General features: G+C 35.4%; 1 protein-coding gene across 22 annotated transcripts in view; it reads right to left on the bottom strand.

Moving 5' to 3' along the window:
* The window catches only part of FAM172A (family with sequence similarity 172 member A), a 425,882-nt gene that overhangs the window by 311,680 nt on the left and 89,066 nt on the right, over positions 1-25,136 (bottom strand). For 20 of the 22 annotated variants that reach the window (XM_049108251.1, XM_049108242.1, XM_049108237.1 and 17 more), the window contains 2 exons: positions 10,404-10,469; positions 5,021-5,212 (listed from right to left, as the gene is read on the bottom strand). In XM_049108251.1, coding sequence (XP_048964208.1) covers positions 5,021-5,212; positions 10,404-10,469 — 258 coding nt within the window. The remainder of the gene's footprint in view (positions 1-5,020; positions 5,213-10,403; positions 10,470-25,136) is intronic. The other 2 variants (XM_049108253.1, XM_049108252.1) reach the window with 1 other exon arrangement.

The raw sequence follows: 25,136 nt of genomic DNA, 5'->3' as shown, positions 1-25,136 counted from the left end.
TATGCCATGCTTCAACAATGATTTATGTCTTTACTGTCAGAAACTAATACATTACTTCTTCTCTCCTTTTTTTATTGTTTTTCTGAAACATCTACTAGAATATTAGATTTTACTCTATTCTTCATGACTTTTTATCTGTCACATTTTTTTTTCTGTTTCTCTACTATATTCTGTATACTCCTCAACTCTAGGTTTTAATTTACCAATTCTCTCTTCAACTATATCTGATAGTTGCCTGACCTGACTCTTCTTTGTGATGAGTCATTTCCTTAAATAATTTTCTTTCTGACTAGAAATTCATCTTCATTAGGCATTTACTCTGGGTTGTAAAGCGTCGCCACTGGCAGTTTTGTGTTTGCTTCCATCTAGTACCTCAGGAGTTTTATCAGTCCAGAATCCATTTTTATATTAATATACACTGTTTGAGATTCCCACACTTAAGCAGGTTGTCTAAATTCAAGCTGCAAATCCAAATCCAACTTTGGGGTGTAGTCTGTGGCTTCTATTTCCCAAGGAAGGATGTTCATTTCACCTACCTGGCTTCACTGGCAAATAAACTTCTTCTTTTCACCTCTGTGCCATAAGTTTTTTCTACCCTGAAAACTAAAAGAGCAGAAACCTCTAAGGCCTTAGCTATATCCAAGGGTCTTAGTATAAGCACCTGCCTCTCAAGCTCAAAGCTGTAATGTAGATATACTATGTGATATAGGGCTTTTATCTCATCAGCAATCCCCTCTGGGTTACCCTTGAGAGTCTTACCACTGTGGTTTTAAGTTTTCTGTTGTAGTTAGGCATTTAAAGATTCCTTTTCTATTTTTTGAACATAACTAGATACTTAATATTTTTGTTGTTGCTATGTTTTAACCATTACTCTTACATGTGTGTTTAACAGAAGGGAGAAATACATATATGTCCACCATGTTATAAAACCCAAACTACATCAATTACATTGATAAAAATAATTTTTAAACTTAGATATAACAATATAAAAATTATACTCAAAGTAAGTAATTATGGAAATATCAGATTCTTCTAAATAATCCAGCTATGAGAAATTAGGAAAAAGGTAAGCTTTCTGAAGTAATCACACTTCTTACAAAATTATTAAAATCAACACATTTTATCATGCTGAGTATGAATTATATAGTATTTTGAAAGTATTCTTCATAACTTAAACTTTATCTCTCTTATTTTATGTTTTTTAAAGATTTTGTTTATTCATGAGAGACACAGAGAGAGGCACAGACACAGGCAGAAGGAGAGGGAGAGGGAGAAGTAGGCTCCATGCAAGGAGCCCAAGGCGGGACTCGATCCCGGGTCTCCAGGATCACACTCTGGGCTGATGGCGGCGCTAAACCACTAAGCCACCCAGGCTGCCCCTCTCTACTTATTTTAGTATAAAACATTTCCTAGAACCTCTAACCCTCTGTCATACTTTATACAATTTCCATCTAGTTCTAACTTATCTACTAAACCTAGAGCCTGAGACGTATAAATAAACTCCAAAGAGTGCTACCTACACCAGTGTTTCCAATGTGATACCCACATCACCTGGGAGAGTTTCAGAAATGTAAATTCTCAGACCCCAACCATACTCCTCCATCAAAATCTGGTTTTGCGGGGATTCCTGGGTGGCTCAGCGTTTTGGCGCTTGCCTTTGGCCCAGAGCGCGATCCTGGAGTCCCGGGATCGAGTCCCACGTTGGGCTCCTGGCATGGAGCCTGCTTCTGTCTCTGCCTTTCTCTCTCTCTCTCTCTCATTAAAAAAAAAAAAAAAAAAAATCTTTAAAAAAATCTGGTTTTGGGACAAGGCAATCTATGTTGCAACAAGCCCTCCAATTGAATCTGATGCCATGGAAAAATTTGTACACACCAGTGGCTCCCAAACTACTCTCCATAAAACTTGCTGACAATATGTCTCAATTACTCAATGCCTGAGCAGAGAGAGATTAAAGAGGTGCCTAGGATGAAAAATTTCAGGAGGTACTCACTCTCAGGGTCCTACAAATGCTACAAAACCCTGAGAGTGACTGACTCCTTAAATTCTGCACCCTTGTTCTACACTTGCAATTAGTAATTAAATGACTTTAAGCAGTATAATGACTTTTCTTTCCTAGCCCATTTTACAGAGACCATCTGAAATACCTAAAAAGATACACTTGAGAAAAGATCAAAGAAGAAACACGTATGAGTAACTCTCAAACTGTACAAACACTGAATAATCAGTACTTGGCTATATGATATACTGTTTCCTACTCCAAGTAATATATTATGCAATGAAGACTGTTAAACACTAAAAATATGAGCTATGGCAACCTCAAAAGCACTGTAGGGTTGTATCTGATATGTACTATTTCTCCAGGATGAAATCTTAGTAAATTTTTTATAATAAAGGTCTGAAGTATCTAAAATGCAAGGACTGGAATATCTTTAATTTTCAAACTGTGATCTAAGGAGCCCCAGGGCTAGGGGAAGAAATCTCAGGAGTCATTGCAGAAGCAGTTGTACCGATCCTCACCCCACCTTCAACCATAGTGGCTCCATAGACTTAAATCTACTTTTTACAGAATAGTCTGCTTAGAGGCAGGGTTCCATTGATGCAAAGAAGTTTTAACCTTATAATGCTATGAGTCCAATATTAGGACCTTTAATCTTTTTTTTTTTTTTAGGACCTTTAATCTTATCGTAAGTCTTCAAGGGATATAGCAGAAAAAAATTTTTTGAGCCATGCAAGCAGGAAAGTGCTTGCACTTTATTAGTGAGAGTGAGTGAGCTTGAGGGAGAGCAGCCATAGCAGAAATACCATTAACAACACTGAGTAGACAAATTGTCTATCCTGAAAAATATTCGAATTTTACTTGAGTTGTGATATGAAAAACTGACAGATCACATAAAGTGTAGAGCAAGTGTTCCTGGTCTTATAAACATTGGAAACATTGCTTTAAATTCAATTTTGGAAAAAAAGTCCACAAAATAAAAACGAATAGAGCTAACTTGATTAAAAAGTAAGGATCAAACATCTTTTATTCTCTCAATCTTCCTCTATTTCCTAGGATACCCCCCACCAGTGTCCTCCCACCACACAAAAATCCACAGTAGCCCTCAAAGAACCACCAGAGAAACACCATGAAAAGGTAAAGCCAAATTAGCAAATCACTTTATCTAGATTAAGAAGAGATATCCATTTTTAAATATTCACCATGTAGAAATTTACCACAATAAAGTTCATATTCATTTTATAAAATACAGAGAAAAAATACATCAATTAAAATTTTCAAAGTTCACAGCACGTAAATACTAAATACACTAAATACTGAAGTACTTAGAAATCAGTGCTTTTTTTTAAAGGAATCATGAGTTGCTATTATTAAAAGCAGAAAACAGTCGAGGCAATGACACGCTGTTAGCCTCCAAACAGTACTTACAAAAACAAAATGACCAACTAGTCTAATGTTACTGACAAACTTCCTCCCTCTTGTTTGGGACATCAACAGAGAGTTTGCTCATAGATGTTTGCAAGACTTACCATATTCTTTCACCTTGAAAAATCTTATGTAACAATACAATATTCTATAATAGGAAGACTTAGTTGATCTAGCAGCAGGAACAATATAATTACATAAAATATTTCACCAAGCACTCATATGTACAAACATATCTGATTTTCTTTACTAAATTGTATTTTCAAATATACACTGAATTGTGATCACATTTCACATATGATGTTCTTAATCACTGATAGGATCTCTTATAATCACAAACTAATATGTCAGAGAGAAAGTTCGTTTCACTATTCATACCCAGAAATATAAATGTTTAAATAATACAATATTTTATGTGAGTTACTTCAATCTAAATTTCAATTTATTTTACTTCAATTCTACTAAATTTTACTCTAATTCGACTAAAACCGTACTGGTGAAGTTTGCAACCAATAAAAGTAATGTCTTGTGTTCTTTGCATATCCATGAACACTGTGAAAAAAAATACACAATTAACCTAAGAAATTCTACTTGAAACATTTTAAAGGCCTCAAAATCTATTAACAAAAATATTATCTAAGAGCTGGGTCAGGACTTAATTTTATCGTTTCAGAGGTAAAAGAGCAGGGAACTTATCTTTGACCCTTGAAATCATCAATGTATCAAACAATTCCTCTCCCATCATAATTACAAAAATGTAATAACGTAGCTCTTATAAAGCATACATGCACATATATATATTCCTAAACAACTTTATATTCTTATATGAAATCTTTTTCTCAAGCTACTTTACTTTTGTCTGAGGAAAATCTCTATACATATTTGCGAGAAACCATACTTTGTAAAATTTGGTTGTTTACTGCAGAACGTAAGAATGAGATAGTAAAAAAATTTTAAAAAATAGCAAACATTAAAATGTAACAATGCTAGGTCAGAAAAAACAATTTCATTATTAGAGGACAGAAAACCTTGAATACAATTTTAAAATATCTAAAGAGGTAGAATTTAAGTAAGAATAAAGTAATTCAGTAATTAAATTTACCATTTTATAGGTTTTTGTCTAATGCTTAAAACATTTTATTTGTGAGTTTTAGAGTTTTTTAAAGAAATGACAATGAGTTACTCCAACTTTTTTTTAAACTCTTCTTTTAAAGAGTAAGAGGTTAATTTCAAGTAGATTTCTCTTAGTTTTTAACTAAATTAGATTGGCAAAGATTTACAAAAGCAGTCTTGATATTTTTATAAGTATTTAAAATAATATTGATAAGTGGTAATTTAAGTGATATTTCAAATAACAAATTTAGAATCAAAAATATTCATTTCAAAGACATTATCTAAATCTTTGTACACTTAAGATACCATTTTGTTTTTCATTGTTAACTGTCAAATAATGTAGAATAATCTTTCATTACATATAAGAAAACAATTTAAAGATAAAATTATGTTTAGAATGTACTTTTGAAGAGATAGGATAAAATAATTTACAACAATAAACCAGAGCTAAAAAACGCCAAAAAGAGTAAAAGAAATTGCACTTACATCCATAGCTCTCTTAATAAAAGGTATCTGTGTGCCACTGTCCAGATCTTCATTTATAATAAGCCTTCTAGCCCACTGACCTGCCCTGACAACACCACTACCATGAATTAAAACCATCAGTTTCTGTGGATTTGTCAAAGCATCCTCACTCATAAAGATAAAACTCTTTGGTTCACTCTCAGTGGCATCTACCTGTAATTAAAAAAAATTAAATAATAAATAAATGTTTTTTGATCAGGCATAGACATAAATGAGAAATCAACTAATGGTTACCATAAATTATAGAATGGCTATTACATAATTATAGAAGTAAAAAAGCTTTAAAAAATTAAAAGATTCATTAGAGATTAACAATTACATATGAGATAGATGAGTATAAAAGACATGAGACTAATATGACAAAAGAATATTGAAAATACATCTCCCTATTTTATTGGTGTATATTTACTATTATAATATAAATAAAAATAACTGATTTTTGAGTGCTTCCTATAGTGTAGATACTATGCTAAATGTTTCAAAAACATTATTTCAATCACAATCTCATTAAAGTGGTACTATTATTACAGTTATTTATAGATGAAGAAATCGAAGCCTATGGAATTTAAATAACTTGCCTAATATCACACAGCTAATGAGTCCATAATTTTATAACAGAAGTATATTGCATCTATAATAGAAAACAGAAAAACCCAACTGGAGCATATATCTATTGGAAAATCATATATTAGCCAGGAATAGTGCTCAGCTTTTAAAAGGTAGGAGAGGAACTATTTAAAATTCAATCACCTACTATAAATGGTCTTTGAAATTTCATTTTTTTTTTTAAGATTTTATTTATTTATTCATGAGAGACACACAGAGAGAGAGAGGCACAGAAACAGGCAGAGGGAGAAACAAGCTCCATGCAGGAAGCCTGACATGGGACTCGATCCCCGGTGTCCAGGATCACACCCTGGGCTGCAGGCAGCACCAAACCGCTAAGTCACCCAGACTGCCCTGGTCTTTGAAATTTCATTCAGAATATTAACACAGGCTCAAATAACAATTATTTGATAAAGGAATATTATGTATGTATTCCTATAACCTTACTTTATGTACTAGATATTTAAATGATGAATATTTTTCTACATCTTATATAGTACTTATTTATGGAATGAATATTTTATACATTTTGATTGCACTTAATGTTTAGGTTTAAACCAAATGATCTATGTTTTAGATTTGAAAGACTCAAGACTTATGAAGGGATAATTTCCCAACCTTTTATACATGACTGATGGTCTGCACTGAGTGGTATTCCACATCAGCAGCAGTTAGTAACTGGGAATGGAAGCTTTTGTGCAGCCATGTCAGGGCCAGAAGCTAAAGCCTTGAAAGCTGGTAATACACATCCTCAAATAGAGGAGTTCAGTCCACATACTGTGTAATGAAATAGCTCTTCACTTTATCAGCAGTATATATTCATAAAATTACAAAGCCAAAAAACAGACAAAAGCTCTCAATACCAACAAAATAAAATAATATAAAATAGTCCTGGATTCTGAGTGTTCCCAGTCACTCACTATTCCTGGGAAGAGAAAAAAAATTAAAGTTCTTTAATTTTAAAACAAACAGATTGGTGGCCATTTGTGTAAAGGGTAATTATTTAAGCAAGAAGAGCATGGCCATAGGTCTTAAAAAAATATCCCCTCCTCAATGAAGCCTTCCCTGACTACCCCATTTAAGCATCTGCCCAAGAATTCCCTGGCCCCTTTCTCTGTTTTATTTTCCTTCAAAGCACATACCACAATCTAATGTATGCTTTCTATATTTGTTTATATAACAGTTTATTAATTAATCATCTCCTCCCACCACTAGAATGCAAGTCCAGGGAGGCATGGACTTTTCTGTTTGCAGTGCCTAAAAGAGAGGCTGGCACATTGCAGGCACTCAGTAAATAAAAGAATGAATAACTTTTGGAATAAGGAATGTTATCAAGCATCACCAGTGACCTTTATTTATTTGTTTTTTACTTCCTTTAAATAAAAGGCATTTAACTAAATAATGTGTCCTCTTAATTTGTTATAATACTTGCCTGGTTCAGAAAGCATATATTGAATACTAAACTAATATATGACTACAAAGTATTTTAAAAGAGCTACACAATGCTAAAAATTACAAATGACCTAATTGTGTATTAGTAGTACTTAAGTATGCAGTAAGTATGAAGTGTCAGTCACATTAGCTTCTCTTGCATGTGATGTCCAGAGTAAGCAAATTAGGATGGCAGCAGGTATGACTGAGTCAGAGTAAGGAAAGTAGATGGGGAAAATCAAATCTGAGAAGAAAAATTCCCTTTTACCTACGAATGTTGTATGAAAACAGAGGAATCACTCAGTTAAAATGGCTTTTTAAAAAAAGTGCTAAGAAAAGAAAAAATTAAAAAGCAAAGCTGTCATACATAATAAAAAGGAGGCCACAGAGGTGTCCAGTCATTCATTTACCAAAGAGTACGTCTAAATGTGCACAAATAAAAATACCTCTTAAAATCATTGAGGCCTTAATGGATCCTGAAATGGCTATGGAAATGGACATCTGTTTATCTTAATAAAAAAACCCTGTGGCTACGGACTTTCCAGTAGGTTCTGTTCACTATTTCTTTTCTCTATTTGACTAAGTCCCCTGTTACCAAGGAACTGAGTCAATTTTTTAAGCAATGGAATGTTGGCACTTTAAATTCCACAGTAATCACTTTAAAACTGGAAGAGTGCTTATTTTCAGAAGATAAAAATGTGTTTTTTATATTAAAATTCTGTTCAAGAATTTTTAAGGGCTGCAAATTAAGGTAGCCATGAATAAATGAATAAAAGTTTCACTTGAACATGCGGAAGAATTAACTTTGAAAACCTGAGAATATCAGAGTATTCAAGGGAATAGAAACAATGAAAATGAAAAATATAGTGGTATTAATGATTAAGGGGAAAAAAAGTGGTATCTGAGATGGTCATTGGCTTATATTCACCTCAATTTAACACAGAACTCTAAAGTTGGTATAACTTTGTAAAAAGTTAGTGGTAAGTTTAAATAGCATGAATAGTATATGAATAAACATAACTTTCTGCATTAGCTTAATTAAGTTTGAAAACCGCTATTCCAAGGCCATTGTCTTCAAACAGTGCTAATTCATTAAACTGAGCTTTCATTAAGGAATGCATATAAAAGTCATTCTAGTGCACCACCTCACTTTATTAACCAATCAAGTTCAAATCAGTGAGAACAAACAATTTTTAGCAGTTAACAATTCACTTTAGGATACTCATGAGCCCCAGTAATTGTGATGATCATTTAAACCTGACAATAAAAGGAATAAAAATTTATAATCAAGTTATTAAGTTAATGTATATAATCTAAAATTCTCCACAAGTTTGAGACTTTACAATTGAGAATAATGTATACATGAGAACATATGTAAGGTAGGGAGTAAACATGGGACATGATCATGACCTTTACCATCAAATCATGGTTTTCCACACGGTGCTGTTATTTATAAAAAGAAAAGGAAGGAAAAGAAAAGAAGTCTTTCTTTCTTTATTAAATAGGTCAACTATAAAACTAAAACAGTTCATCATCAGGAAAAACAAAAACAAAAAACACTTTGGTGTATTCCCACAATAAAAAGAAAAACACTGATACAAAACAAAACAAAGACCACCTTCACTGCTTGCTTTGAGATTTAAGAGGACTCCAGAGAAAATTAATAGTTATAAAAGAAAAGTTTCACAATGATATAAAATATATGATTATATTTTAAGGAGAGACATTAATTTCCTCAGATAAATAAAACAAATTTTGGGTTCTTTTCTGTTTACCAAATTAGGAAATGTTTACTAACCAAAAATGAACAGGACAGTTAATATGGGTCTCCTATAATGCAAAGCTTTCTCTATGCTTATTAGCTTTATAGCTTAAATTTAAATGAGAGGAAAGTAATCAGATCTATAAAACGAAGTCCTCCTAACCCTAATCTCAAGCTTTCTATAAAGAAAATTAGTGAAACTTAACCATATAACATAATCTATATGGCCAATTAACTTCTGATTTCTTCTGGAAACCTAAGGGATTAAAGTGAGTTTAAAAATTCCATGTAACTAAAAAAAAAAAAAAAAATCCATGTAACAACTAGTATTACAGATTTAAATGGCTCAGTATTAATTGTATTGTAACAATAAATCAAGCCAAGTCTCCTTAATATTTTCTTCAGGAACTTCGAAAGAAATAAAATTAGCAAGAAAGGAAGATTGAACAAAAGGAAGAAAAGTGTCCAAATAAATGAGGGTTAGCCTAGCTACTACATAGAATAATATTTTATTCACTAATACATCACAAGCACTTGGAACAGTGCCTGGCACCTCAAGGACTCTTAAACAAATATCTATTGAATAAATGATTAACAATGTGACCTAGCATTTGAGCTTATTTATATAAATAAGCTTATTTATATAAATATAAAATAGATTTTCCTTTTAAATATTGAACTACTAAATTAATTTGTGAGGATAAATATTAAATCTTCAAACCCTCCAATTCATAGTTGAATAGCTTACCCAAGGAATTTAAAAATCTCATGCAAGATTTCATGTAAATAAAATATTTATATGCAAAGTTTTGTAACTTAAGTTAATCACTTTCATTAAGCCTTCAGATTTTTATTTATCATAAAATCAAAGAGTTATCATTAACAGTAAGGATCATCTAATCTAGGGTCACCATCGCTTCATATACAGGTTACTTTTTCTTCATTTTTTTATTATACTTTTACATTAAAATTTTTTTGTGTGTGAATTTGAGACTGAGAACAAATCTCAAACTTTTCACTCTGAAATGGCAAAATATACAAAATTTGAAAAAAATGTTCTACAAGAAATAGAAGGAGCAGTGTTATAAAACAGGAAGCATGAGGAATGAATTGAAAATGTATATAGGAAATAACATAGAAATAAAATATGTAATATTCTAAAAATCAGGAAATAATTAATGAGATAGTGAATGTCTAGTACAACATCAAGTATATGGGTTTACTTCAAATAAATAAGTAAAAATAAATAATACCAACCAATTAAATGAGAAGAGGCAGAGGACATAGTCTTTTTAAAGGCATCATCATTTTCAAAAAAGGCTGGATATCAATATTTTTTTTCTCTACATTGAAGAGCACTACTTTTAAAGAATTATTGCGCACAATGAAATGAGGTATACTGACAGGCATTTAATATTATCATTATCAGTATCAATCCATTAGGACCTTAATGTACTTATCACAGTTAAAGTAATATAAACATTTTCTTCTGAATTGAAAACTATTTCATTTGGAAATTTAATCATTTTAAAAAACTGGACTTACTGGGATAGAGATTTTTTTCAAATTACAGTCCTTTTCCAAGAGCTCATATACATACTTCGTGATAATCTAGGTGGGGGAAAAAAATAACACATTAAGATATAATGTCATCCATTATCAAAATTCACATAAATTATTATGTTATTGCTCTGAATATTTCTCTATCTTTGCGTGTTTCTCCCTCCTCCAGTTTTATTGAGAAATAATTGACATACGTCACTGTATAATTTTCAGGCATTACAGCATGATAATTTCAATTACATATACTGTGAGATGATTACAACAGGTTCAGCTAACATCCATCTTCTTATGTAGATAAAACAAAAAGCAAGAAAAAAGTAAAAAAGGAAAGAAATTTCTCCTTGTGATGGGAAATGTCAGGATTTATTCTCTTCAAAACTTTTCTATGTATCCTACAGCAGTGTTAATTTTAGTCATCATGTTGTACACTATATTCCTTATATTTATTTATTTTATAACTGAAATGTTTTAATACTAAATTAGGAGACTGTGGCTTACTTCCTGCTGCTATGTGAATAACTACAAACTTTAAAACTAAAAATAAGGGCAATATAAACTTGCAAAAATATACAAGGACTTCCTGTTTTTTCAAAGCAGTATTCTGGAACCATATTTTCTTTTTTCAGTGTTTCTAGAATCTGTTTTCCCCTATGATGTCCAGAAAGGAACTGTACCTCATAAAGTACTATCTTGACTGAATCCTAACACCTCTTTTGTATTTACTGAATCAAGGAGGAAAAAGTCAGTATTAAAAAGGAAAATTAATCCAGTAAAGCCAGGCACCAATTAGTATTATTGTTTGTAGCAGGCCAAAATACAGTTCCCCAAAGATGTCCACATTCTGATTCCTGGAACCTACTCATATGTTATAAGGTAAAAGGAATTATGAAGGTATGATTAAGGTTAAGGACCAGACATGGGGAGATTATCCTGGATTATCCAAACTGGCCCAACCCAATCCTTTAACTTTAAAACTGGGAGATCACAGAAGAACAAAGGGATGCAAAGTACAATGACCTTGAATGGTCATTGCTGGTTTTAAAGATGGAGGAAAGAGATGTAAACCAAGAAATGTGGTTTCTCTAAAAGCCTCTAAAAGGTGGAATCACCCTTTAATAACCAGTAAGAAAACAAGTCCTCAGTCCTGTATTTACAAGGAACTGAATTCTGCAAACAACTCCAATAAGCAGCAAAAGGTTCTCTCCTAGGATCTCCAAAAAGGAACATAGCCTGTGCATTTCTTGATTTCAGTCAGGTAACAGTCATACTGGACTTGTGACCTACTGAATTGTGAGATAATATATTTATGTGGCTTTAAGCCATTGAGCTTATGGCAATTTGTTACAACAAAACTAGAAAGATAATGCACTCCTTCTATGAAGGAAAGCAAAGAGAGTGAGGAAAATGATACCAAGTAAAAGCAATGATTTAGTAGATTTTAATTGTCAATTTAAGGAGTGTTGCTCCCTCCAAAAATGTCTTTAATTATCTATGCAAATATTTCAAAGAATAATTTTAGCAGCAACATAATTGAAAGTCAAATTTTATGAAACAAAATCATAAGGTGATTTTTTAAAAGAATATTAGGATGTCAACTGTTTTGATGCTGTATTCTGTAATCTAAAAGAGATTCTCTATTCTGCTTTCTTTAAGGACGCCCAAATTCTTTCTTCTATGTATATGTATTCATTCATTTTAGAAAGAGTATGATGCATGCTAGAATAGCTTTACCTTGGCTAGCAATGGTAATTTCAAATGCTACAACACTACACTAAAACAAGGTAATAATCTAATAGTTATTAATCAAATAGTATTCCTATATCTTAATGTAGTAATTAAAATTATGTTCATTATACCCTCACCTGAAGGTAGTGGTACTATAAACCTGAAAAAATAAACTAAAAATATGTAGGATCAGACAAAATATGTATGAAGTTATATAATGGCCTGCCACTTCAAGAAAAATGACCTAACTAAATGAGATTAGCTAAAATGAGTGGCTTATCATTTCTGAAAATTTCCTATTACCTATGAAATCATAAAATATCCCTATGTTTAAAGCAATAATAAAACCAATCAAACTTAATTCAAACCCAAGTGAATTCTACCACTAAGCAAATACTCCAGAGACATAATTTGGGAATTAAAAATTTAAACTATTTTGGCAGTTCATACCTTAAGTCATATGAAATAAAATATTACAGTTAATTTTCAGCTTTCACACTACAGGATAATAGAAAACAATTCAAAACCTGCTTACATTTGGTTTCAAAATACAATATAGGGCAAGTGTCTTCACAAAATATCAAAACAAATAATAAAACCATACATCAGTAGAGTGTTGGAGAAACACTATGTAACGTGCCCAGTTTGTCATTCTAATTCATGCCTGCAGAATAAAAGCAACCATAGACTAAATCCTCTATCTCTTAGGCAATTTTGTCTGCCTTGAATGTTCTCTTTAGACCCTGTCACATGTCAACTGTTTCAAGCAACTTTTCATGCCTCATCTCAATCCTACCAAGATAAGATGAAATGTCCCACTTCATACTTCTCTGGACATGACTGAATAAGCATCATGTAATTTATGGGTTTCATTTCATTTATCTTTCTGTTACCTGGCTAGCCTTACAACATTATAATTTGGGTATCCCACCTTTGCTCTTTGTTGTAGCCACAATGAATAATACCTGGCACACTGAAGGGAGTTAAGACTCGTACACAAATTCTCCTCACTATTCATCCTATCTACATGTTTTGAGGGAGATAAGTATTTCAGATTTTCAAAAGATCTTTTCGAATTGGCGAATCAAGGTTTAGAAAGAAAGCATCAAGGATTCATTCACTGCCTTCTTGCTTGCATGAGACTGTACTTTGCATTCAGAAAAAAATCAATAAATGATAATTTCAAAAGGAGATTAAAAAAATCTTTGTCCAAATGTCATCGGTGTTCAAATATTCACTGGAAACATTGTTTCTGGGGAAGTTCATACAAAGCTTCAGAGACTAAACATGCTCTAAAGTGAAATCTTCATTTTAATAAATACATACACTTCCAGTATCTTGTCCAACATATAAAATGAGCTTGGAAGCAGTCACTCTCATCCTCACAAAAAGAAAAACACTGAACAAATTAAAAATCAACAACTCTTCTCAAATCTATCAGAGAATCTATCAGAGGTCACAGAGCAAACTAGTATCCTGAAAACTGGAGAAACATGCAGATACAGAGAATCAGGGCTTAGAGTAAAAGCCGTGTGTGTGTGGAAGTTGTAGGTTGAAGCCAGTACTGTGGAAGGAACACCTTACACTGTAATTGATTAACTGCTCAGGCTCAGTATGGACTAGCTTAAGAATTAAAAATTAATAGGAGGTACAGCCTTAAAGAGATCTCCCAAACGTCTGCTGATTTTATTTTTCATGAGTCCCACTAGGTTTTCAGTGTGAAGACAAAAGAAAAATCCTTTACTGCTTCCAGCAGTGGAAGGGGAAAAGTAATCATTTTGAAATATTCTAGATCTTTCTGTCCTTCTTAATAAGGCCTGCCCATAAGAGAAGTTATTTTACCAGAGCTTATCTGACATGAGGGAAGGGAAATGCCCAATTTGGGTTCACTAAAAGAATGAGATCTAGAGATACGTGCATAGAACATTTCTTCCCACACCTCCCCACATTACCACCACACCTTTAGGGTTCCTGTAAAATAAAAGGGAATTACAGCAAAGAACTATAGACTCACATCCTATTTAAGGTCTCTAGGAAAACTCAAAGACAATGAGAGAGACAAAACTAAACACAGAAAAAATTTTAGCCTTGGACACCAGAGGTATAGCAAATAGTAAACACAGCCTAACTTCTAGCCATATAAACATAAAACCTGAAACTAATGACCCATCTATTGAAGTTCCTTTTCTTCCAAAATATTGTGTCCAGCTTTCAACAAAAATTACCAGGCTATACTAAAAAGACAAAAATGAAACAGTCTGAAAAGATAAATCAAGCATGAGAACCAGACTCATGTATGGCAAAGAACTTGGAAATAAATATCAGACTTGGAATTTAAAACAACTATGATTAACATGTCAAAGAATTTATTGGAATTTATTAGACAATACAAAAGAACAGGTAAGTATGTAAGCAGAGAGGAGATGAAAATTTGAGAATGAATCAAAAGGAAATGCTAAATCAAAAACATGTAACAAAAATAAAGAAGGCCTTTGATATATGCATCAGGAGAACGGACATGGCCAAGGGGGGGAAAAATTAGAGTTTCAAAATATGCCAATAGACACATCCAAAACAGAAATGTAAAGAGAAAAAAAGAATGCAAAAATGGAACAGAATAACTGAGAATTCTGGGACAATTTTAACAGGTATAACATGCATAGAATGTGAATACCATAAGAAGAAAGAGAAAGGAACACAGGAACTATATATCAAGTAATAATGACTGAAAATTTCCCAAAGTTAATGACATACAAAACCACACACCCAAGCAGGACAGAGAATTCAAAGTAGGATAAATACCAAAATCAATACCTAACTTTATCATATTAAAACTGCACAAGGGGGAGGAGCAAGATGGCGGAAGAGTAGGGTCTCCAAATCACCTGTCTCCACCAAACTACCTAGAAAACCTTCAAATTATCCTGAAAATCTATGAATTCGGCCTGAGATTTAAAGAGAGACCAGCTGGAATGCTACAGTGAGAAGAGTTCGCGCTTCTATCAAGGTAGGAAGACGGGGAAAAAGAAATAAAGGAACAAAGGCCTCCAAGGGGGAGGGGCCCCGCGAGGAGCCGGGCTGAGGCCGGGGCGAGTGTCCCCAGGACAGGAGAGCCCCGTCCCGGAGACGCAGGAGCTGCACCGACCTTCCCGGGGGAAAGGGGCTCGCGGGGAGTTGGAGCAGGACCCAGGAGGGCGGGGATGCCCTCGGGCTCCCGGGGACAGTAACAGCAACTGCGCGCCCAGGAGAGTGCGCCGAGCTCCCTAAGGGCTGCAGCGCGCACGGCGGGACCCGGCGGGACCCGGAGCAGCTGAAGGGGCTCGGGCGGCGGCTCCGCGGAGGGGGCTGCGCGGCCCCGGGAGCAGCTCGGAGGGGCTCGGGCAGAGGAAGAGGCTCCGTGCGGAGGGGCCTGCGCGGTTCCAGGAGCAGCTCGGAGGGGCTCGGGCGGCGGCTCCACGGAGGGGGCTGCGGGGCGGGAGCGCGAATCCACCAGCGCAGGCTCCGGAGCACAGGGCGCCCGGACACAGCCCAGGATCCCGCCTCCCCCGGGACAGGCAGAGGCCGGGAGGGCCCAGGACAGCGAGGACGCTCCTGCCCCAGCTGAGCAGATCAGCGGCCCCGCCCCGGAGCCTCCAGGCCCTGCAGACGGAGTTCCTGCCGGAGCTGAATCCAGGGCTCCAGAGCTGCCCCGCCACTGGGGCTGTTCCTCCTGCGGCCTCACGGGGTAAACAACCCCCACTGAGCCCTGCACCAGGCAGGGGCATAGCAGCTCCCCCAACTGCTAACACCTGAAAATCAGCACAACAGGCCCCTCCCCCAGAACACCAGCTAGACTGACAACTTCCAGGAGAAGCCAAGGGACTTAAAGTACACAGAATCAGAAGATACTCCCCGGTGGTTCTTTTTTTGTTTGTTTGTTTTTGTTTTTGTTTTGTTTTGCTTTTTGATTTGTTTCCTTCCCCCACCCCCTTTTTTTCTCCTTTCTTTTTCTTTCTCTTTTTCTTCTTTTTTTTTTTCGTTCTTTTTTTTTCTTTTTCTTCCCCTTTTTTTTTTCTCTTTCTCTTTTCTTTCCTTCTTTCTCTCCTCTCTTTTTCTCTTTTTCCCAATACAACTTGCTTTTGGCCACTCTGCACTGAGCAAAATGACTAGAAGGAAAACCTCACCTCAAAAGAAAGAATCAGAAACAGTCCTCTCTCCCACAGAGTTACAAAATCTGGATTACAATTCAATGTCAGAAAGCCAATTCAGAAGCACTATTATACAGCTACTGGTGGCTCTAGAAAAAAGTATAAAGGACTCAAGAGACTTCATGACTGCAGAATTTAGAGCTAATCAGGCAGAAATTAAAAATCAATTGAATGAGATGCAATCCAAACTAGAAGTCCTAACGACGAGGGTTAACGAGGTGGAAGAACGAGTGAGTGACCTAGAAGACAAGTTGATAGCAAAGAGGGAAACTGAGGAAAAAAGAGACAAACAATTAAAAGACCATGAAGATAGATTAAGGGAAATAAACGACAGCCTGAGGAAGAAAAACCTACGTTTAATTGGGGTTCCCGAGGGCGCCGAAAGGGACAGAGGGCCAGAATATGTATTTGAACAAATTCTAGCTGAAAACTTTCCTAATCTGGGAAGGGAAACAGGCATTCAGATCCAGGAAATAGAGAGATCCCCCCCTAAAATCAATAAAAACCGTTCAACACCTCGACATTTAATTGTGAAGCTTGCAAATTCCAAAGATGAGGAGAAGATCCTTAAAGCAGCAAGAGACAAGAAATCCCTGACTTTTATGGGGAGGAGTATTAGGGTAACAGCAGACCTCTCCACAGAGACCTGGCAGGCCAGAAAGGGCTGGCAGGATATATTCAGGGTCCTAAATGAGAAGAACATGCAACCAAGAATACTTTATCCAGCAAGGCTCTCATTCAAAATGGAAGGAGAGATAAAGAGCTTCCAAGACAGGCAGCAACTAAAAGAATATGTGACCTCCAAACCAGCTCTGCAAGAAATTTTAAGGGGGACTCTTAAAATTCCCCTTTAAGAAGAAGTTCAGTGGAACAGTCCACAAAAACAAAGACTGAATAGATATCATGATGACACTAAACTCATATCTCTCAATAGTAACTCTGAATGTGAACGGGCTTAATGACCCCATCAAAAGGCGCAGGGTTTCAGACTGGATAAAAAAGCAGGACCCATCTATTTGCTGTCTACAAGAGACTCATTTTAGACAGAAGGACACCTACAGCCTGAAAATAAAAGGTTGGAGAACCATTTACCATTCGAATGGTCCTCAAAAGAAAGCAGGGGTAGCCATCCTTATATCAGATAAACTAAAATTTACCCTGAAGACTGTAGTGAGAGATGAAGAGGGACACTATATCATACTTAAAGGATCTATTCAACAAGAGGACTTAACAATCCTCAATATATATGCTCCGAATGTGGGAGCTGCCAAATATATAAATCAATTATTAACCAAAGTGAAGAAATACTTAGATAATAATACACTTATACTTGGTGACTTCAATCTAGCTCTTTCTATACTCGATAGGTCTTCTAAGCAAAACATCTCCAAAGAAACGAGAGCTTTAAATGATACACTGGACCAGATGGATTTCACAGATATCTACAGAACTTTACATCCAAACTCAACTGAATACACATTCTTCTCAAGCGCACACGGAACTTTCTCCAGAATAGACCACATATTGGGTCACAAATCGGGTCTGAACCGATACCAAAAGATTGGGATTGTCCCCTGCATATTCTCGGACCATAATGCCTTGAAATTAGAACTAAATCACAACAAGAAGTTTGGAAGGACCTCAAACACATGGAGGTTAAGGACCATCCTGCTAAAAGATAAAAGGGTCAACCAGGAAATTAAGGAAGAATTAAAAAGATTCATGGAAACTAATGAGAATGAAGATACAACCGTTCAAAATCTTTGGGATGCAGCAAAAGCAGTCCTAAGGGGGAAATACATCGCAATACAAGCATCCATTCAAAAACTGGAAAGAACTCAAATACAAAAGCTAACCTTACACATAAAGGAGCTAGAGAAAAAACAGCAAATAGATCCTACACCCAAGAGAAGAAGGGAGTTAATAAAGATTCGAGCAGAACTCAACGAAATCGAGACCAGAAGAACTGTGGAACAGATCAACAGAACCAGGAGTTGGTTCTTTGAAAGAATTAATAAGATAGATAAACCATTAGCCAGCCTTATTAAAAAGAAGAGAGAGAAGACTCAAATTAATAAAATCATGAATGAGAAAGGAGAGATCACTACCAACACCAAGGAAATACAAACGATTTTAAAAACATATTATGAACAGCTATACGCCAATAAATTAGGCAATCTAGAAGAAATGGACGCATTCCTGGAAAGCCACAAACTACCAAAACTGGAACAGGAAGAAATAGAAAACCTGAACAGGCCAATAACCAGGGAGGAAATTGAAGCAGTCATCAAAAACCTCCCAAGACACAAGAGTCCAGGGCCAGATGGCTTCCCAGGAGAATTTTATCAAACGTTTAAAGAAGAAATCATACCTATTCTCCTAAAGCTGTTTGGAAAGATAGAAAGAGATGGAGTACTTCCAAATTCGTTCTATGAAACCAGCATCACCTTAATTCCAAAGCCAGACAAAGACCCCGCCAAAAAGGAGAATTACAGACCAATATCCCTGATGAACATGGATGCAAAAATTCTCAACAAGATACTGGCCAATAGGATCCAACAGTACATTAAGAAAATTATTCACCATGACCAAGTAGGATTTATCCCTGGGACACAAGGCTGGTTCAACACCCGTAAAACAATCAATGTGATTCATCATATCAGCAAGAGAAAAACCAAGAACCATATGATCCTCTCATTGGATGCAGAGAAAGCATTTGACAAAATACAGCACCCATTCCTGATTAAAACTCTTCAGAGTGTAGGGATAGACGGAACATTCCTCGACATCTTAAAAGCCATCTATGAAAAGCCCACAGCAAATATCATTCTCAATGGGGAAGCACTGGGAGCCTTTCCCCTAAGATCAGGAACAAGACAGGGATGTCCACTCTCACCACTGCTATTCAACATAGTACTGGAAGTCCTAGCCTCAGCAATCAGACAACAAAAAGACATTAAAGGCATTCAAATTGGCAAAGAAGAAGTCAAACTCTCTCTCTTCGCCGATGACATGATACTCTACATAGAAAACCCAAAAGTCTCCACCCCAAGATTGCTAGAACTCATACAGCAATTCGGTAGCGTGGCAGGATACAAAATCAATGCCCAGAAGTCAGTGGCATTTCTATACACTAACAATGAGACTGAAGAAAGAGAAATTAAGGAGTCAATCCCATTTACAATTGCACCCAAAAGCATAGGATACCTAGGAATAAACCTCACCAAAGATGTAAAGGATCTATACCCTCAAAACTATAGAACACTTCTGAAAGAAATTGAGGAAGACACAAAGAGATGGAAAAATATTCCATGCTCATGGATTGGCAGAATTAATATTGTGAAAATGTCAATGTTACCGAGGGCAATATACACGTTTAATGCAATCCCTATCAAAATACCATGGACTTTCTTCAGAGAGTTAGAACAAATTATTTTAAGATTTGTGTGGAATCAGAAAAGACCCCGAATAGCCAGGGGAATTTTAAAAAAGAAAACCATATCTGGGGGCATCACAATGCCAGATTTCAGGTTGTACTACAAAGCTGTGGTCATCAAGACTGTGTGGTACTGGCACAAAAACAGACACATAGACCAGTGGAACAGAATAGAGAATCCAGAAGTGGACCCTGAACTTTATGGGCAACTAATATTCGATAAAGGAGGAAAGACTATCCATTGGAAGAAAGACAGTCTCTTCAATAAATGGTGCTGGGAAAATTGGACATCCACATGCAGAAGAATGAAACTAGACCACTCTCTTTCACCATACACAAAGATAAACTCAAAATGGATGAAAGATCTAAATGTGAGACAAGATTCCATCAAAATCCTAGAGAAGAACACAGGCAACACCCTTTTTGAACTCGGCCATAGTAACTTCTTGCAAGATACATCCACAAAGGCAAAAGAAACAAAAGCAAAAATGAACTATTGGGACTTCATCAAGATAAGAAGCTTTTGCACAGCAAAGGATACAGTCAACAAAACTCAAAGACAACCTACAGAATGGGAGAAGATATTTGCAAATGACATATCAGATAAAGGGCTAGTTTCCAAGATCTATAAAGAACTTATTAAACTCAACACCAAAGAAACAAACAATCCAATCATGAAATGGGCAAAAGACATGAACAGAAATCTCACAGAGGAAGACATAGACATGGCCAACATGCATATGAGAAAATGCTCTGCATCACTTGCCATCAGGGAAATACAAATCAAAACTACAATGAGATACCACCTCACACCAGTGAGAATGGGGAAAATTAACAAGGCAGGAAACAACAAATGTTGGAGAGGATGCGGAGAAAAGGGAACCCTCTTACACTGTTGGTGGGAATGTGAACTGGTGCAGCCACTCTGGAAAACTGTGTGGAGGTTCCTCAAACAGTTAAAAATATACCTGCCCTACGACCCAGCAATTGCACTGTTGGGGATTTACCCCAAAGATACAAATGCAATGAAACGCCGGGACACCTGCACCCCGATGTTTCTAGCAGCAATGGCCACTATAGCCAAACTGTGGAAGGAGCCTCGGTGTCCAACGAAAGATGAATGGATAAAGAAGATGTGGTTTATGTATACAATGGAATATTACTCAGCTATTAGAAATGACAAATACCCACCATTTGCTTCAACGTGGATGGAACTGGAGGGTATTATGCTGAGTGAAGTAAGTCAGTCGGAGAAGGACAAACATTATATGTTCTCATTCATTTGGGGAATATAAATAATAGTGAAAGGGAAAATAAGGGAAGGGAGAAGAAATGTGTGGGAAATATCAGAAAGGGAGACAGAACGTAAAGACTGCTAACTCTGGGAAACGAACTAGGGGTGGTAGAAGGGGAGGAGGGCGGGGGGTGGGAGTGAATGGGTGACGGGCACTGGGTATTATTCTGTATGTTAGTAAATTGAACACCAATAAAAAAAAAAAAAAAAAAAAAAAAAAAAAAAAAAAAAACTGCACAAAACCAAATACAAAGAGAAAATCTGAAAAGAAGCCAGACGAGGGACAAGGGGGATTTGGAGAAGTTGGGGTTGTGTTGGAATTTAATTACAGAGGAAAATAAGAATTACATCACACTCTTAGAAAAAACGCAATCAAGAAAATAGTGGACTGAAATATTCAGTGCTGAAAGAAAAAAACCGCCAATCTAATATTATGTACCCAGGAAAATCATCCTTCAAAAGTGAGAGAAATAAAGACAGTGTCAGACAAAAAAAAAGAAAAAAAAGAAAAGAAAAGAAAAGTTGGGGAAATTTTTTGCAAAAAATTGTAGAAATTATTTAAGAAATTATTCAGAGAGAAGGAAGATTATATAGGTCAGAGATTTGGTTGACAGGATGAGCACTAAGTATTACACTATATGTTGGCAAATCGAACTCCAATAACAACAATGTATTTTGTGATTATAGCTTATAGAAAAATAAAATAAATGAAAGCAAGGTTATAAGTTATGGGAGGTAGAAACTGAGAATGCTCTGTTATAAAGTATTTGTACTACCTGTGAAACAGTATCTTTTTTTTCTTTTTTTTTTTTTTTTTTTTGAAAGAAACACTGGAAAGTAAATAACTGCTGATGATTTTCCTGGATTTCTTTTAATGAAACCACAACGGAAGAGATAGGAAAGTAATTTTGAGATTATATATTCAAGAGATAGAGCCCTTGGCTACCAATAGAATAATGCCCTCTAAGGAATTAGAGTCTAACTAAGCTTTTTTCTAACTCGGTTTCTCAATCTAGGAATTAAAGAAAAAAAATATTTTTTTTAAGATTGTTTTTATTTATTCATGAGAGACACACAGAGAAGCAGAGACACAGGCAAAGCAGGCTCCACGCAGGGAGCCCCATGCAGGACTCGATCCCTGGACCAGGATCACACCCTGAGCCGAAGGCAGACACTCAACCACTGAGCCACTCAGGCATCCGGGAATTAAAAAAAAAATTAATAAATTGAGGAGGGATGATCAAAGAAATAGACTACAGAATGAAGAAAATGAGTCTGCTAAAAAAATCAGTTCTCAGTGGAGTACTTCCAACAGAAGGGGTATGTTCACTCTGCAATAAATTTGCTTTAGACATTTACTGAGCAACTGCTGTGTGCTTATCATGTATTTCATATATTTCTGCATTATTTCTGTTCCTTAATTAAATAAGAAGTGAACACTAATGTCCTTTACTCCTACAAAAACATTGAAATTATTCTGGCAGATTAAAATTTAAGGTGATTGCAGGGGAGAAGGTGACACTAAGAAGGCTCTCAGAAAGTACTTCAGACCCTTTTGGAACTGGATTTGAGAAATGAATGAAATGACAAGACATATATGACAAGAGACATGACTGGATAGATAAAAGAGTTAATATAAATATTTTAATTAAATGAAAAATAAAGCTCATTTTACTACTACTTTGTAAACCTTCCATGCTTTCTTACTCTGAAGAAGATCCTCTCATTAGCAACAAACTACATTTGGCCCGATTGACATACATCAATAATTTTTATTTTACAACTTTATCAACAATGTAAGATACAAACTTCTCTATTGGACCTATAAGGAGAGTGAGAACTTTAGCTCAAAACGCAAACCAACAAAATTCATAAATTGTTAGTCATTTCTATGCCTAAAGAGAATAAATGTTAAGACTATCCTAATTTGGGGTGTATAGGTAAACAAACTAAACTGAAAGAAAAATTCTGAAAGATTTAACTGTATCTATGAAATTCTATGCCTCCTGCAATCAAAGAAAAAAGATCTCAGAAATTAAACTAAATAAATTACCTACCTGAATTGGTAAAATAGGAATATTAAAATGTTTTAATGTAGTAAATTTTAATGTAGTAAAGCAACGGTTTACTAACAGTTCTCTGCTTAAATTATGTACATGGTATTTTTTTATTAAAGAGATATTTATAGAAGAGTTGAAAACAATTCTACCTAAGGATCTCCTTTTAATATTATTTAATATTATTCATTTGCTTAGTAAGCTCTGATTTCACAAATAAACCAAGAGGAGTCAGTATAGAAGTCTGATTCATGGGGATCCCTGGGTGGCTCAGCGGTTTCGCGCCTGCCTTTGGCCCAAGGCGCGATCCTGGAGTCCCGGGATCGAGTCCCGCGTCGGGCTCCCCGCATGGAGCCTGCTTCTCCCTCTGCCTGCATCTCTGCCTCTCTCTCTCTCTCTCTATCATAAATAAATAAATAAAAATAAATCTTTAAAAAAAAAAAGAAGTCTGATTCATAAATGTATCACAAATGTAAACAAAGTTTGATATTATGAGGTTTTTACCATAGTGGAAATTTGATATTTTGGAGACAGACTGTTGCTTTTAATACAATCCATACTAAATTCTATCTATTTTGTGTTATTCAGCTCCACTTAACTTATTAATAAAAATAGCATTTAAAAAACTCCATGGCAGGGGTGTTTTGAGAAAGACGGCAGCAGGATAGGAGAACCCTAGGCTTGTATAGTCCCATGAACACAATTAGATAACTATCAGATCATCCTAAATATCCCAGAAATCAATCAACCTGAAGACTGATAGAACAAACACCACAATTAAAGGGAGAGAAGAGGCCACAGTGAAGATGTGTGTTCATCAACTAAAAAGAATAAAAATAGGAAAAAAATTTTAAAAAAATTTAAAATCCATGGCACTTAAGAAACCAGTCTTACTCATTTTGTCTTCAAACAAAGTACAATTTTTGGGAGGTGAGTTTAGGTCTGAGCAATGACATGTTATCCCCAAAAGAGAATGTTAGGAACATTCACACAGTTTAAGTTTTACTTTCAGGGCTGAACAATGAAGTTTTATTTGGGCATTAATTCTGGATCAAGTTATTTTCTCTGGTGTTTTTTGGTTTCCATGGTTGTAATTAATACTTCTGCAATCAGTCTAATTGAGCTTGGAGGTAATCAAGTTTCATTCTCTGGTATCTTTTACAGAATTCCCTATGTCTTTTATTGACTGCAGATTTCACTATCTGGTTTAGTTGTAGATTTTGTTTTATTAATCTTCTTGAGGACTCAATGTACTTCCCGAATATTTTACCAGTTCAGAATAATGTCTCTCTTAGTCTTATTTCCTCTACTTGATGACATTCCTTGAGAATGTATTGTTTGAACTTAACTGTACTTCAAACCAAAGCAAATGGAATAGGTGCTCAATAGAGTTTTGTTGATTTTTAACTTTTACTAAATATTCATTACTGAAATAATAGAAACAAACCTAAAAGAGAATCCTGTAACTCAACTGATTATTAATTTATCCTACAATTCTGAGGATTTCTCAATCTCATAAATTTCAGACTAAAATATTTAATACAATATACACGGTCTCCTTACATTTTAAGGTGAAAAAGAGTGGCCAATAATGAATAAGATACTGTTTAATTTGGGGCATTTTATAGTATTTTATTTTGCTGTTTATTTGCAAAACTACTGCAGCTAAAATTCAGCATGGCTGATTCCAAAGCTAGCTCATGTTATTATGAGAGTGAACTTTACTACCGGATAACCTGCACATCTAAAATACTCCCACTGTCAGAAACACTGAATGAAATACCATAGTTCTGGAACACCCAGGTGGCTCAGCGGTTGAGCGTCTGCCTTCAGCCCAAGACGTGATCCTGTCGACCTGGGATTGAGTCCTGCATTGAGCTCCCTGCATGGAGCCTGTTTCTCTCTCTGCCTCTGTCTATGTCTCTGCCTCTCTCTGTCTCTCTCATTAAAAAATAAATAAATTCTTAAAAAAAATACTATAGTTCCCAGAGCATGTCACTCCTACAGCCCTTCTAG

The sequence above is a fragment of the Canis lupus genome, chromosome 3, assembly GCF_003254725.2.
Source record: "Canis lupus dingo isolate Sandy chromosome 3, ASM325472v2, whole genome shotgun sequence".
NCBI lineage: Eukaryota > Metazoa > Chordata > Mammalia > Carnivora > Canidae > Canis > Canis lupus.
This window is presented reverse-complemented; position numbering and strand designations above follow the sequence as displayed.